At 44.0% G+C, this 14,719-nt stretch overlaps 1 protein-coding gene across 2 annotated transcripts; it reads right to left on the reverse strand.

Moving 5' to 3' along the window:
* Positions 1-1,928: 1,928 nt before the first annotated feature.
* PDCL (phosducin like) lies at positions 1,929-12,771 on the reverse strand. Of its 2 annotated transcripts, none has more exons than XM_032251546.1 (4): positions 12,620-12,771; positions 10,689-10,865; positions 6,007-6,188; positions 1,929-3,355 (listed from the first exon to the last, which is right to left on the reverse strand). In XM_032251546.1, exons 2-4 carry the CDS (start codon positions 10,858-10,860, stop codon positions 2,804-2,806), a joined length of 906 nt encoding a protein of 301 aa, XP_032107437.1. In that variant the 5' UTR covers positions 10,861-10,865; positions 12,620-12,771; the 3' UTR covers positions 1,929-2,803. The 2 variants fall into 2 exon arrangements, with proteins under 2 accessions (XP_032107437.1, XP_032107438.1); XM_032251547.1 differs by having other exon boundaries at positions 12,606-12,769.
* Positions 12,772-14,719: the final 1,948 nt, after the last annotated feature.

Genomic DNA, 14,719 nt, shown 5'->3' on the forward strand with positions numbered 1-14,719 from the left:
GCCTTGACCTCCCAGGCTCAAGAGATCCTCCTGATTCAGCCTCCCAAGCAGATGGGACTACAGGCACAATGCCATGCCTGGCAAATTTTCTCTATTTTTTGGTAGAAATGAGGTCTAGCTATGTCTGCCTCAGCCTCCCAAAGTGCGGGGATTACAGGTGTGAACCACCACACCCAGCCCTATTGTATCTTAGAGCTTCTGTTCTTGAAAAGCAAAGTCAAGTTCCCTGTGTATAAGTGCATAATATATTCTCATTTTCAATGAGAATAGACAATGGTTTGTAAAAGCTATTTTAAGTGTCCCTATTTGCCCAGTAATTGCTCTTCTAGAAATCTATGAGAATAATCCAAAATATAGCCCAAAACACAAAGGCCTTAAGTGTTTAGCAAAAAACTGAGACTCTAAATACCCAAAGCAAAGAGATTGGTTAAGCCAGGCAGGGTGGCTCACGCCTGCAATCCCAACACTTTGGCAGGCCAAGGTGGGCAGCTCACCCAAGGTCAGGAGTTCCAGAAGAGCATGGCCAACATGGTGAAACCCCGTCTCTACTAAAAATACAAAAATTAGCCAGACATGGTGGTGTGCGCCTGTATTCCCAGCTACTCAGAAGGCTGAGGCAGAATTGCTTGAACCCAGGAGGCAAAGCAGTGGGCAAAGATCACACCACTGCACTCTAGCCTGGGTGAGAGAGCAAGACTCCATCTCAAAGAAAACAAACAAAATAAAGAAACTGGTTAAATAATTGTATATCCAAATGAAATATTATGAAGCCACTGAAAATTGTTTATTTAGAATTGTTGAAACATCAAGTATTTATGATACAATACTAAATAACGCAGAGCACAGAACTAAATTCGGTAAGTATTCAATGTTTTTAAAAAATTGAAAAAAGACTGAAAGGAAATAAGCTAGACTAATAATAGTTCCCTTCTTCTAATAATTTTCTGTACATTCCATATTCCAGCCTTTCTACAATGAGCTTTTCTTAGTTCAAAAAAAAAAAAAAAAATGCACTTTTCACGTTGACCAAATACAACAGATACTTTCAAGACCCTTTTACAGTTAGTCAATTCCTGAAAAGCCAGGAAAATCAAAATTGTGAATTTTAAAGCTAATATTTAATTCCAGATTACATTTCCCCTGACCCTAGAATATACATTTTTAAAGTTTAAAAACAAAACAAAACAAAAAAAAACTCAAATGATAATTATAAATACATAGAAAAAAGGCTAGAAAAATGACTAGAAGTATGACGGCAGGGATTAATTTTGGTTGGTGGAATTATATGGCTTTTAAGTCTTAACAGTTTTTATTACATTTTCTACAATAAATATCTGTCACTTTTGTAATTTAAAAAAAGTATTTGCTATCTTTCTAAGAGACAACTACCAAGCAAATTACAGCACATTTATATGATGGAATATTAACAGACATTTTTTAAAAGTTGTAGAATATTTAATAATATGAAAAAGGGTCTGATATATTATTGGCTGACCATACTATAAAACAGTATGTTCAGAATGATCCCATCGTTTTGTTTAAGAACAACAAAATAGGCCGGGCGCAATGGCTCAAGCCTGTAATCCCAGCACTTTGGGAGGCCGAGGCGGGTGGATCACGAGGTCAAGAGATCGAGACCATCCTGGTCCACATGGTGAAACCCCATCTCTACTAAAACTACAAAAAATTAGCTGGGCATGGTGGCGCGTGCCTGTAATCCCAGCTACTCAGGAGGCTGAGGCAGGAGAATTGCCTGAACCTAGGAGGCGGAGGTTGCGGTGAGCCGAGATCGCGCCATTGCACTCCAGCCTGGGTAACAAGAGTGAAACTCTGTCTCAGGAAAAAAAAAAAAAAAAAATCCATGTATACACAGAAAACACCTGGGCAGGAAGGAGACCAAAATATTAATAGTGTTTCACTCTAGGTGGTAGGGTTAGAGATTATTTTAATTTTCTTATTTTTGCTTCTGTTTTGGTCAATTTTCCTCTACCGAATAAGAGTATTCCAATATGCAAAAAAAAAAAAAAAGTTTTAAAAATAATCGAGGTTAAACAAAAAAGAGACAAAGACAAGCGGGGCATCTTATTGAAAGATCCTCCTTTACAAAGTTTCCAGCCCCACTCCAGCTCTAATGTTTACATCCATAAAGTACTTGTCTTCCAACATCACCAGGTCAGGCAGCACTGACCCTTCCTGCTGTGTCAGACTTAGGAATGCTGGAGGAGGACATCAAATCCAGCAGCAGAGGCCACCCCTCCTGATGAGGTAAACACGCGTCATCTGGAACCTTTAAACAAGACCCTGGTGGAGAAGGGGGTCTAGGGGGAAAAAAAAAAATCTAACCACTGTCTGGAGCTATGGATCTGATTACAAGTAAATATAGTTTACAATCATTTGATTAAGAAAATGCACTATTTACATTGCAAATAACACACTACCTACAGAATTATACTCTCAGTCTTGGCAGAGATCTCTGAGATCATCTGAAGACAATTTCCAAGACACTGTCTTTAGGATGCTTTGTAAATATTGACTGGAAACAATAACAGAGACGTCACGCCAGAGAATCTTAACTAAACAGTTCAAAAGCCTGGCTTCCTGTTTATCCAATTTTAAGTCACCTTACTGCTAGCCACAAGATTATTCAGCATTCTGATTTAATCGAAGAATTTCTTGGTTTCACACAAAATAAAAGGGACTACAAAGAACAGCTGAAAAGCCGGAAGACAAAGCAAGAACAAAAATAAACGACATGTATATTCCAACCCAAACAATGAGAAACCTATGGAACCAGACTATCAGTTCAATCTATTTCCAGATCGCTATCCTCACTGTGACAGGTGGCAGAGTTACGCACAGATGTCAGCACCAAGAATTCCTTTTCTGGGAGTAATCCAAATTCCTGGAGAAAAGCTTCAAGGTCCACAGCAAAGAAATCTTCTCCTAGCTGGTCAGTAACACGAACAAAATTGCCAATCAATTCACCCCCCTTATAGATCAGCAGGGCAGGAAGGGCGTTCCTGGTGAAGCGACTGCTGGCGCCAATAACTGAGCTCTTCACCCTGCAGAACTTGACAGCTGGGTACTCTGCGGCAAGGCAGATCATGCAACCATTCATGGCTTCGGTCCCCGGAATGCCATCCTCATAAATATGAACCATGATGACAGTGCTTTTCTGTTCTTTATCAATCATGTCTAAAAACCCTTCTCCACTGGGGATCTCGAAAACCTGCTTGAACTGGGGCCCCTTGTGAAGCTGCTGCCGCATCTCTTCCATTCTCTGCTTCCGGTACTGCTGCAGAAACTCTTCATCATCTTGGTCCTCATTCATCATGGTAAACTCTTTCAGAGTCATCTGCAGGCGGACCAGCAAGTGAGCATAAATATGAAAACTGAACATTCGTGATAACAGTTAATATGGGCTGGGTGCAGTGGCTCACACCTGTAATCCTAGCACTTTGGGAGGCCGAGACGGGGAGATCACTTGAGGTCAGGAATTCAAGACCAGCCTGGCCAACATGGCAAAACCCTGTCTCTCCTTAAAAAAGAAAAAAAAAATACAAAAAGTTAGCCAGACATGGTGGTGTGCGTCTATGGTCCCAGCTACCAGGAGGCTGAGGCACAAGAATCGCTTCAATCCAGGAGGCGGAGGTTGCAGTGAGCCAAGATCATGCCACTGCACTCCAGCCTGGGCAATAGGGCAATACCTTGTCTCCAAAAATAAAAATAAAACAACTAAATAGTTAACATGTACTATATGCTGATAATATATGAGGCACCATACTAAGTACTTTATATGTATTATATCTCCATGAATTCCACAACTCCATCGGGAAGGGACTTTTAATAGCCCCATTTTATAAATGAGGTTCCAAAACTTGACATTATTTGACAAGTGCACCCAGTAAGTGTAAGACCAGGACTCAAACAAGATTTTAAAACCCATGATTTTAACTACATTATCACATCGCCTCTCAATCCAAATAGCATCATAATCACTTCATGAGCTTACTTTTTGTCAATCTTGACAATATTTTATCCACTTTTTTAAAGAGAACACAACATCATAGAATTTTAGAAAAAACCCTCATAATCCCTGCCCCACACAATCCCCACGCACACACACACAGTCATATGGACTCTAAAAATTCTTTTTATTACCAGTCACATACTGAAATAGTTTTGCTTTTATAGCAGCAGCTGTGAGTGTACCAATTAAGCTATAACCTGCTTTTGAGACTTAGCATGATTCTAAGTATTTCCTCATGTTTCCAAATATTTTTATGAAATTATATATAATGTGTCACTTTGCTTAACCACTTCCCTAATTCTGGCATTCAGTTTCCAGTTCTGTTCTACTGCACATAAATCAGCAGGACAGGAACAGCTTCTTTTAAGACTGAACCATGTGATGATATGATATTGCCTCATTCTGGCCTTTCACCTCACACAGAAGCAGCTGTGAGTGGCGGGCACAATGCCCAAGAGACAGCTTCAGTTACAAGAGCATCTTCCTTCTGCCCTGATGCAGCAATACGTCCCTGCTCCTCGAATAAATCCTAACTCTGCCTAATGTTGTCTATATTAGGGGATAGGGAGTGGGAGATCACACAAGATCAGACCACATGTTGTTACTGTATCATAACCAGCAACATTCTGAGTTCGCTATTTTACTTATTGCCGATTTTCTTCCCATCTCATAGCCCTCCACTCCATCTCAGTCTTCTTCTGACATACTGAAGTCTTTGGCTAAGTCTAATGTCTAAAATCACCCTCCTGGTCAAGGTGAATGATTCCCAGCTTAATCCTCTTATCTGCTCTCTGATGCTGTGTGATATTTAGCTTTGGGCCATAGCTAAATCATCCCAAGCACTCACAGACATTCATCCACAGTCAGAGGGCATCCAGGGAAATAGTGAATCCCTTTTAATACTGATTGAAGGCCGGGCGCGGTGGCTCAAACCTGTAATCCCAGCACTTTGGGAGGCCGAGGCGGGTGGATCACGAGGTCAAGAGATCAAGACCATCCTGGTCAACATGGTGAAACCCCGTCTCTACTAAAAATACAAAAAATTAGCTGGGCATGGTGGCGTGTGCCTGTAATCCCAGCTACTCAGGAGGCTGAGGCAGGAGAATTGCCTGAACCCAGGAGGCGGAGGTTGCGGTGAGCCGAGATCACACCATTGCACTCCAGCCTGGGTAACATGAGTGAAACTCCGTCTCAAAAAAAAAAAATACTGATTGAAGAAGAGGCCATCAGGGGCCAGGCATCATGGCTCACACCTGTTATCCTAGCACTTTGGAAGGCTGAAGCAGGAGGGTCACTTGAGCTCAGGAGTTCGAGACCAGCTTGGATAACATAGACCCTGTCTCTATTTAAAAAAAAAAAAAAAACAAAGGCTATCAGGGACCTACTTCCAAGTATCTTCCAGAGTATCTGTTTGCTTATTATAATGCCTCCTTAAATTCCCATGAATAGGCTTCAGATGAAACAGCAACATCATGGAAAAAACAGGAAAATTTGGGTTAGAACCCTAGCTCCTACTAGAATTTACCAGTTGCACTGCCCTGAACAAAGTCTCTAATGCCCTCTAAGCATTGCTTTCATAATCTGTAAAAAGGGGATAATATCACCACCCTCAGAGAGTTATTTCTGGCCCAAGATAAAATCTCAATAAAAGAAGGAAAACTAACATTTACTGAGCACTTTCAGTAGGCCAGACACTATAATGGGCATATTAACCACACAGCCCTGTTCAGGGAGGATACTGACATCATTTAACCACTGAAACACGAGATTCAAAAGGAAAGATTCTTTCCCACAGTCACTAGCAGCAGAACTGAGATTCTAAGCTGGGTATGTATGAGTTTTGACATGGCTCTATGATGTCTCCTGCACTGCACAACTTTTTGGAGGCCAAATCAAGCATCCTCCACCTCTTGATCACTCATCCGGCTCTAGCAGTCAGAGCAGCTTCTAAGAAAAGCCTGGGTAGTGCTAATTACCTTCCCACTGATCTTCTCCTGGAGGTCCTTCTGTTTCTGTTGCTCCTCCTCTTCATCCAGATGGGACCTGCAAGTCATTGATAGCTTCTTGATCAGCCTTTCCATCTCCCGGCACTGCTCCTCCCTCTGCTCTGTCTCCAACTGCTTGAAGCGGCGCCAGTCATTAATCACACCTTTTGGGCCTGAGTAGGGTGAACACGGATGTGGGATGTGACCGAGAAGAACGGGCAAGGAGTTATGGACCAGCTCACATCTGTAGGTAGGAGTTCACATCTGCCTGATGCTGAGAAAGGCTGAGTGTATGATTGCTGAGAAATGCTGAGTGTACAATAAATTATACTGTTTGCTAAGAAGGACAAAGGCAAGGAAAACCTAGCTGCCTCCCCACCACCCACCACCAAGTGGAAAACTGCTTGGGGCATTCTAAAGTAGCAAAGCAGTGTATGTATATCATACACCAGTTAAAACAATTCTTTAAGCACGGGATATGTGACCCTGCCTCTGGGGCTCCCTCGTGGAAAATACTTTCTGGTTTGTCCTTTATCAGTGGTAAGTAGGCACCAGCTGCCTACCTAGTCGATCTTGGTTCTATGAGAAAACACAGGACACCTGCTGTTAATAATTACCACCTGTTCAGAGAGAATAACTACATGGTCAGAGTCTGTTCTAGGCCCTCCGCCCAGAATGCTGTCAGCTCGGAAGGCTGTTGGCCTCCTGGATAGCACCACTTTGCTTTTCTATCCGGGTGTCTGTTTTTTAATGCCTTCAGCTCAGGGTCTCTACTGCCGAACTAGTCTCGGTAGTCTGAAGCTTGCTCCATCTACTGCACAATCTTCACAGGGGCCTCTGTGTACTCTGCCACAGGGCAGAGCGACCTATACACAATGACATGCCCTGCAAGTCTGCAACAGGCGCCAAACTAATGCCCAACACTAGGAGATGAGTTTAAAAATTATGATTCACCTACTCAAAGGAAAGTAAAGCAACTCTTAGAAAGAATGAAGCAGCTGTTTCCTACCATTAAAGATATTTCAAATAGGCTGGGCACAGTGGCTCACGCCTGTAATCCCAGCACTTTGGAAGGCTGAGATGGGTGAATCACCTGAGGTTGGGAGTTCAAGACCAGCCTGACCAACATGGAGAAATGCGATCTCTACTAAAAATACAAAATTAGCCAGACCAGGTGGTGCCATGCCTGTAATCCCAGCTACTCGGGAGGCTGAGGCAGAAGAATCACTTGAACCCGGGAGGGAGAGGTTGTGGTGAGCCGAGATCACGCCACTGCATTCCAGCCTGGGCAACAAGAGTGAAACTCCGTCTCAAAAAAGAAAAAAAAGATATTCCAAATACATCAGGTTATTAAAAAAGCAAAATGTAGAATATCATGGTATAATCCTCTAGTTTCTATAAAAAGAACTTAAAATATTTATGTACGTAGATATGCACACATGTTGATGTATACACTTGTATCTTCACAGAAAAAGTGCTTGCAGGATATGTAAACTGTTAACAGTGGTTGTCTCCAGGTAATAGGATCTAAGGGGGCTGGTGGGAGAGATCTTTTACTTTTTTCTTTCTATACTTCTATATTATCTGAATTTTTTGTAACAAGATTGTGGCAGGCTGTATTATTGTTCTGTTATTCAAGCTACCCTTAACCTCCCAAGCTCTGTGCTGCCAAAGGACTTAGATGTCCTTGCCCCTTGCTATGTGACTTGTGGTACCTCCTGTGGGATGAATACATATATCCCCAGACCACTGATGCTGGGCTTGACCATGTGACTTGCTGCCCAATGGGACTGTGAGCAAACATGAAGTATGGCATATATGAGCAAAACAAAAAGTATGCCATGTATGAGCCATTCCATGTTTCCAACAGCTCCTCTCTTGCTCTCCTCTATGCTTCACCATGAAAACGGTGTGTCCCAAATAGAGGGACACAGCCAAATTAAGGCTGTTACTCCTTCAGCCTAGCTCCTGGATGACAGAACATATGAAGCATAAGCAGAGCTGCCACTGACCTACAGGCTGCATGTAACATGATTGAGAAATAACCTTTGTTGTCATAAGCCACTAAAGCTTTAAAGTCTTTTGTTACCACAGAAAAAAACATATACAAATCTATATGAAGACAACTTTAAAATGCTCCCAAAAAATAAGACTTGAATAAATGGAAAAGCAATACCATGTTCCTGAATAGACATACTCAACATCACAAAAGTGCCAATTTTCCCTAATCTATATCTTTAATGCATTCCCAATGAAAATACATGAACCCACATATGTCCTGCTCCTAAATTTCCCTTGGAAAAAATAAAGCAAAAGTTAATTGAAGAGGATCTAGCCTTATCAAATACTAAAATATAACACTACAATAATTAAAAACAGTATAACATAGCCCAGTACAAATCAGTGGAAGAGACTACATAGTAGAGCTAAAGACCCAACATAAACAGAAATTCAGTACATAATGTGACATCTCAAAATAAAGATGGTTTATTCAATAAGCAGTACTGAAACAACTGAGTAGCAATATAAAAAAAAAATTAAGTTGGAGCCCTACTTCACCCTGCACCAAAGTGAGAATCAATATTTAAGTGTATAAAATGAAATTACAAAATTACTAATGAAAAGTATAGGAGAACCTTTTTTTTTTTTTTTTTTTTTTTTTGGGAGACAGAGTCTCACTCTGTTGCCCAGACTGGAGTGCAGTGGCATGATCTTGGCTCACTGCAACCTTCGCCACCACGGTTCAGGCAATTCTCCTGCCTCAGCCTCCCAAGTAGCTGGGCCTACAGGTGCACGCCACACCCAGCTAATTTTTTGTATTTCAGTAGAGATGGGGTTTCACTGTATTGCCCAGGCTGGCCTTGAACTCCTGAGCTCAAGCAATCCACCAGCCTCGGCCTCCTAAAGTGCTAGGATTATAGACGTAAGCCACTGCACCTGGCCAGGAGAACCTTTTTATACAGCAAAGTGAGGCCCTTTATAGAGTGAAGAAACGCCTTTTAAGTTAAAAGCAAAATTAAGAAACTATAAACACTTCTAAGCACATAAAAATAAAAATTTGGGCCGGGCGCAGTGGCTCATGCCTGTAATCCCAGCACTTTGGGAGGCCGAGGCGGGTGGATCACGAGGTCAAGAGATCAAGACCATCCTGGTCAACATGGTGAAACCCCGTCTCTACTAAAACTACAAAAAATTAGCTGGGCATGGTGGTGCGTGCCTGTAATCCCAGCTACTCAGGAGGCTGAGGCAGGAGAACTGCCTGAACCCAGGAGGTGGAGGTTGTGGTGAGCCGAGATCGCGCCATTGCACTCCAGCCTGGGTAGTGAGAGCAAAACTCCGTCTCAAAGAAAAAAAAAAAAAAAAAAAAATTTCATCCAGGAAAGGAACATAAAGTCAAAAGACAATAAGCAAAGAAATATTTACAACTCATATCACAGACTAATTTCCTTTATGGCTCCCCAAGAAGAAAAAGACTAATCACCCACTTTGTAAATAAGCAAGATATAAAAATCTCTCTTAAAATTAAGAAAAGTAGGCCGGGCGCGGTGGCTCAAGCCTGTAATCCCAGCACTTTGGGAGGCCGAGGCGGGTGGATCACGAGGTCAAGAGATCGAGACCATCCTGGTCAACATGGTGAAACCCCGTCTCTACTAAAAATACAAAAAATTAGCTGGGCATGGTGGTGCGTGCCTGTAATCCCAGCTACTCAGGAGGCTGAGGCAGGAGAATTGCCTGAACCCAGGAGGCGGAGGTTGCGGTGAGCCGAGATCGCACCATTGCACTCCAGCCTGGGTAACATGAGTGAAACTCCGTCTCAAAAAAAAAAAAAAAAAAATTAAGAAAAGTAGTTTGGGCTCCCTCTTAAAAAGAAAGATGGGCCTGGTGCATTGGTTCACGCCTATACTGTAATCCCAACACTTTGGGAGGCTGAGGCAGGAGGATTGCTTGAAGCCAGCAGTGTGAGGCCAGCCTGGCCAACAAAGTGAGACTCCATCTCCAAAAAAAAATAAAATAAATTAGCTAGCCATGGTGGCAAGTGCCTGTGGTCCCAGCTTTTTAAGACAGGAACCTCATATGGAAGCTGAGGCAGAAGGATCATTTGAGCCCAGGAGGTTGAGGCTGCAGTGAGCCATTACCACACCAAGGCACCCCAGCCTGAGCAACAAGGCAAAACCCTGTCTCCCCGACCCCCAGAAAAAGGGTGGGAGTGGGGGGAATAAATAAACCTACAATGAGTTACCACAATAGTGAAGATCAATGAGTTTCATAACACAGGAGGAGGACAAGGGTATGGAGAAACACGGATTGCTGATTAAACTATAAATTACTGCCACCTCAAGTGATAGCAATTTGACAATATTAAAATGTTCAAGTGTGAAGATGCCATTTTTAGGAATTTGTACTACCCATATACTCATACTTGTGATTTATGAGATATCAAACTATTAATATGAGATGCAGGATTCAAATCCAGGCCAGTCTGTGTTCATCACCATGCTGCTATGCAGATGCATTTGCATTGTGCACTAAAAGGCTAGACACACACATAATGAAAAAGCTAGGTTATCTTTGAAAGTGGGACCAGAGTTAAAAGTGATTAGAAGACTTCTAATTAATACGCATTTAATGCACATTTTTTAAGCCTGTTCTCAGAGCCCAGGGTTTCTCAGTACCTGTGTTAACTGAGATGCCTTCGCCTGCCAGCTCAGCCTCTGGAGGCACAGAACTGCTGGCCGGGGCGCCTCTGCCTCGGTCCTTGTCCTCATGGTCACTGTCCTCATCCTCACTGCTGCTGTAGTAGTACTGCAGTTTCTCCCCCAGCAGCTTATCGTCAAGGGTGGTCATGGTGCCTGGAAAAAGAAGGCATATCAGGTTCTTTGCTGATTTGAGCCAGACAGACACGAATCTGAAGCACAGGGAGCCTGCCTGCACTGGGATCCTACAATTCACAGGACACTAAAAGTGATTACTTTCATAACCAGAATCTTAACAAATCCCTACCCTTACCCTGCATGTTAGGGCTTATCACACTCTTTTTACAAAAGATAAAATTGAAGCTCAGATAAAGGAAGTTTCTTCACCAAGCTTTACAACAGCAAATGATGGAGCTGGGACCAGACCCCAGGGATTCCTCACTCCAAGAGCCTGAGGTATAATTACTCTCATCTGAGTAAGTATACAAGCCACCTGCACTGGCTTGGAGGAATCTACTGACTAGTGGTTTTATCTGCGCTTTTAGTTTTCCCACCCTAAGACTGCTATATAATTGAAAAATTGGGAAAGAAACCTCAGGAAAAACTCCAAAAAGCAGCATCACGAGTACAATGCTGAGTCACTATTTGTCTAGGCAATCACTCTGTCTCTAGCCTCCAACTTCCCAGTCAATACCCTGAGGGCTTGGATAGATGGTCTCTGAAACTCTACCTATTCTGACCGGTTAAAAGAAGGGCCCATACAAAGATTTTAATAACACAAGTGTTTAAAGGACCATGATGGCCGGGCGCAGTCATTCCAGCATTTTGGGAGGCCGAGGCGGGTGGATCACTTGAGCCCAAGAGTTCGAGATCAACCTGGCTAACATGATGGAACTCTGCCTCTACTAGTTAAAAAAAAAAAAAAAAAAAAAAAACGAAAATTAGCCAGGTGTGGTTGTCCCAGCTACTTAGGAGGCTGAGGCACGAAAATCGCTTGAACCCAAGAGGCAGAAGTTGCGGTAAGCTGAGATCATGCCACTGCACTCCAGCCTGGGCGACAGAGCGAGACCCTGTCTCAAATAAAATAGCTAAAAAAAAAAAAAAGGACCATGATTAGGGCCAAGCGTCTGCATCAGAAGAAGCCAAAGGCATTCTGACGAAAAGATGCTGTTTAGCCCCTAGAGGACTGCTTGAGAATTCAGCAGGAATGGGGGCCGGAGTGGGGGGAAGAACCCCTCTAGAACTCCTTCCCCTAAGCAGTCCAACATTATGCTGCCTTTATTAAAGACTTATCACTGGGCCTATCATACTCCATTTACAAAGTGACTCTCTCCCACAGGGCAGGGAGTTCTTGAAAGCAGGGACCTCCAATCACTATCTCCAACCCCAACGCCCAGCACAACCCCGCTGCACCATTTGCTAAACCCGTACACAGGCAGCCTGGGTCAGTGGAATCGGAGGACCCCAGCAGTCAGATGCAAAGGAGGCAGGGATCAGAGAGAAAAGTACCACGGAGGTACCAGGGAGGGGCAAAACCAAACTTAAAGGACTAGGAGGTGCCAGGAACCGGCCAAGCTGGGGAGCACACCGGCGGCGGAGAGGAGGGAAGAAGGTGCGCTCCTGAGGGAGGGGCCGCTGCAGGGAGGAGACCAGGGCGGGCCCCGTGGAGACGCAGGCAGAGGAGGGGAGGTCCCCAAAAAGGGCAGCGGAGGGGCGTGCGGAGGTTTTGGGGGAAGCCCGGAAAAGCCCGAGGAAGGTGGGGCCAGCGGAGGAAAGGGGCGGAGAAGACGCGGAGACCTTGGGGGTCAGGACGGCGCGAAGAAGAGGCAGTTTTACCCCAGCTCGCCAATCCCACTCCCACCCGTAGTACTCAGCCGCTGCGGCTTTCCGGCGGACCTCAAAGCACTTACCCAGCCTAGCTCCCTCCGGATGCCTTTAGGCCAGCAGCTCCGGGCGCCGGAAGGAATCGAGCACTCACTTCGAGGAAAAGAAGTGGGTCAGCGCCCTGAGTGCTAGAGACAAGCCGCCGGACCCTGACTGCGCGGACCAATGAGGCGGCCTTCCTGCGTCGTGGCAGACGCGCACTGTCCAATCAGAAGCCGCTGCTCCCGGCGAAGGGGAGGGGGAGAAGCTACGGGTCCTACCTCGGAACAAAACACCTCGACAACAACGCTTTCCTAATTGCTTTGTTTTGATCTGAACAACGAAAAAGTGAATTATATGAGCCAGCTTCGGGAAATAAGAAAAATGTATTCACTTCCCTTCAAAGTTTCCGAAGTCATCCCAAATGTGTTTTTTATTGGTTCTTCATCGCCTCACGTCTATTAGACGGAAAAGTGACTCAGAGACTTTCAGTAATTTGCCCGAGAACACAAATCCCTCAAGTACAGAGCGTGGATTAAAGTTGTTAAAAAACAGTAGCAGCCAGGATGGGTGGCACACGCCCGTAGTACCAGCTACTCAGGAGGCGGGAGGATCGCTGAGCCCAGGACTTCGAGGTCAGCCTGGGCAACAGAGAAGGAACGTAATGTGAAATCCGGAATTGGCTCCTGGTATAGAAAAAGGACATGAGGCCGGGCGCGGTGGATCGCGCCTGTAATCCCAGCAGATTGGGAGGCTGAGGCAGGCGGATCACCTGAGGTCAGGCGCTCAAGACCAGCCTGGCCAACGTGGTGAAACTCGGTCTCTACTAAAAAAAATACGAAAATTAACCGGGAGTGGTGGCACACGCCCGTAATCCCAGCTATTCAGGAGGCTGAGGCGGGAGAATCGTTTGAACCTGAGAGGCGGAGGTTGCAGTGAGCTGAGATCACGCCACTCCACTCCAGCCTGGGTGACAGAGTGAGATTCTGTCTCAAAAAAAAAAAAAAAGGACATTAATGGGACATCTGACGAAATTTGAATAAGGTCTATTAACTCATATTAGTAGTATATCAATAATTTTAATAATTATATAACCAGGACGGGCGCGGTGGCTCCAGCCTGTAATCCCAGCACTTTGGGAGGCCGAGGCGGGTGAATCATGAGGACAAGAGATCGAGACCATCCTGGTCAACACGGTGAAACCCCGTCTCTACTAAAAATACAAAAAAATTAGCTGGGCGTGGTGGCGCGTGCCTGTAATCCCAGCTACTCAGGAGGCTGAGGCAGGAGAATTGCCTGAACCCAGGAAGCGGAGGTTGCGATGAGCCGAGATCGCGCCATTGCACTCCAGCCTGGGTAACAAGAGCGAAACTCCATCTCAAAAATAAATAAATAAATAAATAAATAAAAAATAATTATACTACCATTATGTAAAATGTTAACCTGTGGAGATGCTATTTGATGAGTCTAGGGAAACACTATCTTATTTTCGCAATTTCGTTTTCTTTTTCCAGATGAAGGCCATATTATGATATTTTGCAACTTTTTTTCCCTTTTCCTCAGATATACCTTGTCTGTTTTTGCAACTTACTTAGTTACTTACTATTTACCTATCTATCTAATTTATATATATATATATATTTATTTATTTAGAGATGGAGTCTCCCTGTGTTGCCCAGGCTGGAGTGCAATGGCACAATCTTGGCTCACTGCAGTCCTGGCTTCCCAGGTTCAAGCATTCTCTGCCTCAGCCTCCCAAGTAGCTGAGATTACAGTTGCCCGCCACTAGCTGAGCTAATTTTTTGTATTTTTAGTAGAGGCAGGGTTTCACCATGTTGGCCAGGCTGGTCTTGAACTCCTGACCTCATGATCCACCACCTCGGTCTCCCAAAGTGCTGGGATTACAGGCTGCTCCCGGCCTGCAACTTTTTTAAAACTTAAAATGACTTCAAATTCTAAGCCCTTGTTAAAGTATCCAATACACAACCGTGGAGTTGCTCATAGAAAGCTTAAAATTGAATCATAGAAAATATTCTAGAAAGATACACTGTTTAAAATAGGACTCTTAATTTGGGACAGGGGATCTTAATTTGTAGTTCTAGGACCACCTGAAATTGCAAATTTATGTATGTGCCTGTTTTTCAGAG

Source organism: Sapajus apella, unplaced genomic scaffold, assembly GCF_009761245.1.
Source record: "Sapajus apella isolate SASKATOON/1434 unplaced genomic scaffold, GSC_monkey_1.0 scaffold76, whole genome shotgun sequence".
Taxonomy (NCBI): Eukaryota; Metazoa; Chordata; class Mammalia; order Primates; family Cebidae; genus Sapajus; species Sapajus apella.

Coding starts and splice junctions, on each gene's coding strand:
- PDCL (XM_032251546.1), bottom strand. CDS start 10,860: ATGACCACCCTTGACGATAAGCTGCTGGGGGAGAAACTGCAGTACTAC. Junction 6,189..10,688: donor AGGCATCTCAGTTAACACAG/GTACTGAGAAAC, acceptor CACCCTACTCAG/GCCCAAAAGGTGTGATTAAT. Junction 3,356..6,006: donor AGGAGAAGATCAGTGGGAAG/GTAATTAGCACT, acceptor GTCCGCCTGCAG/ATGACTCTGAAAGAGTTTAC.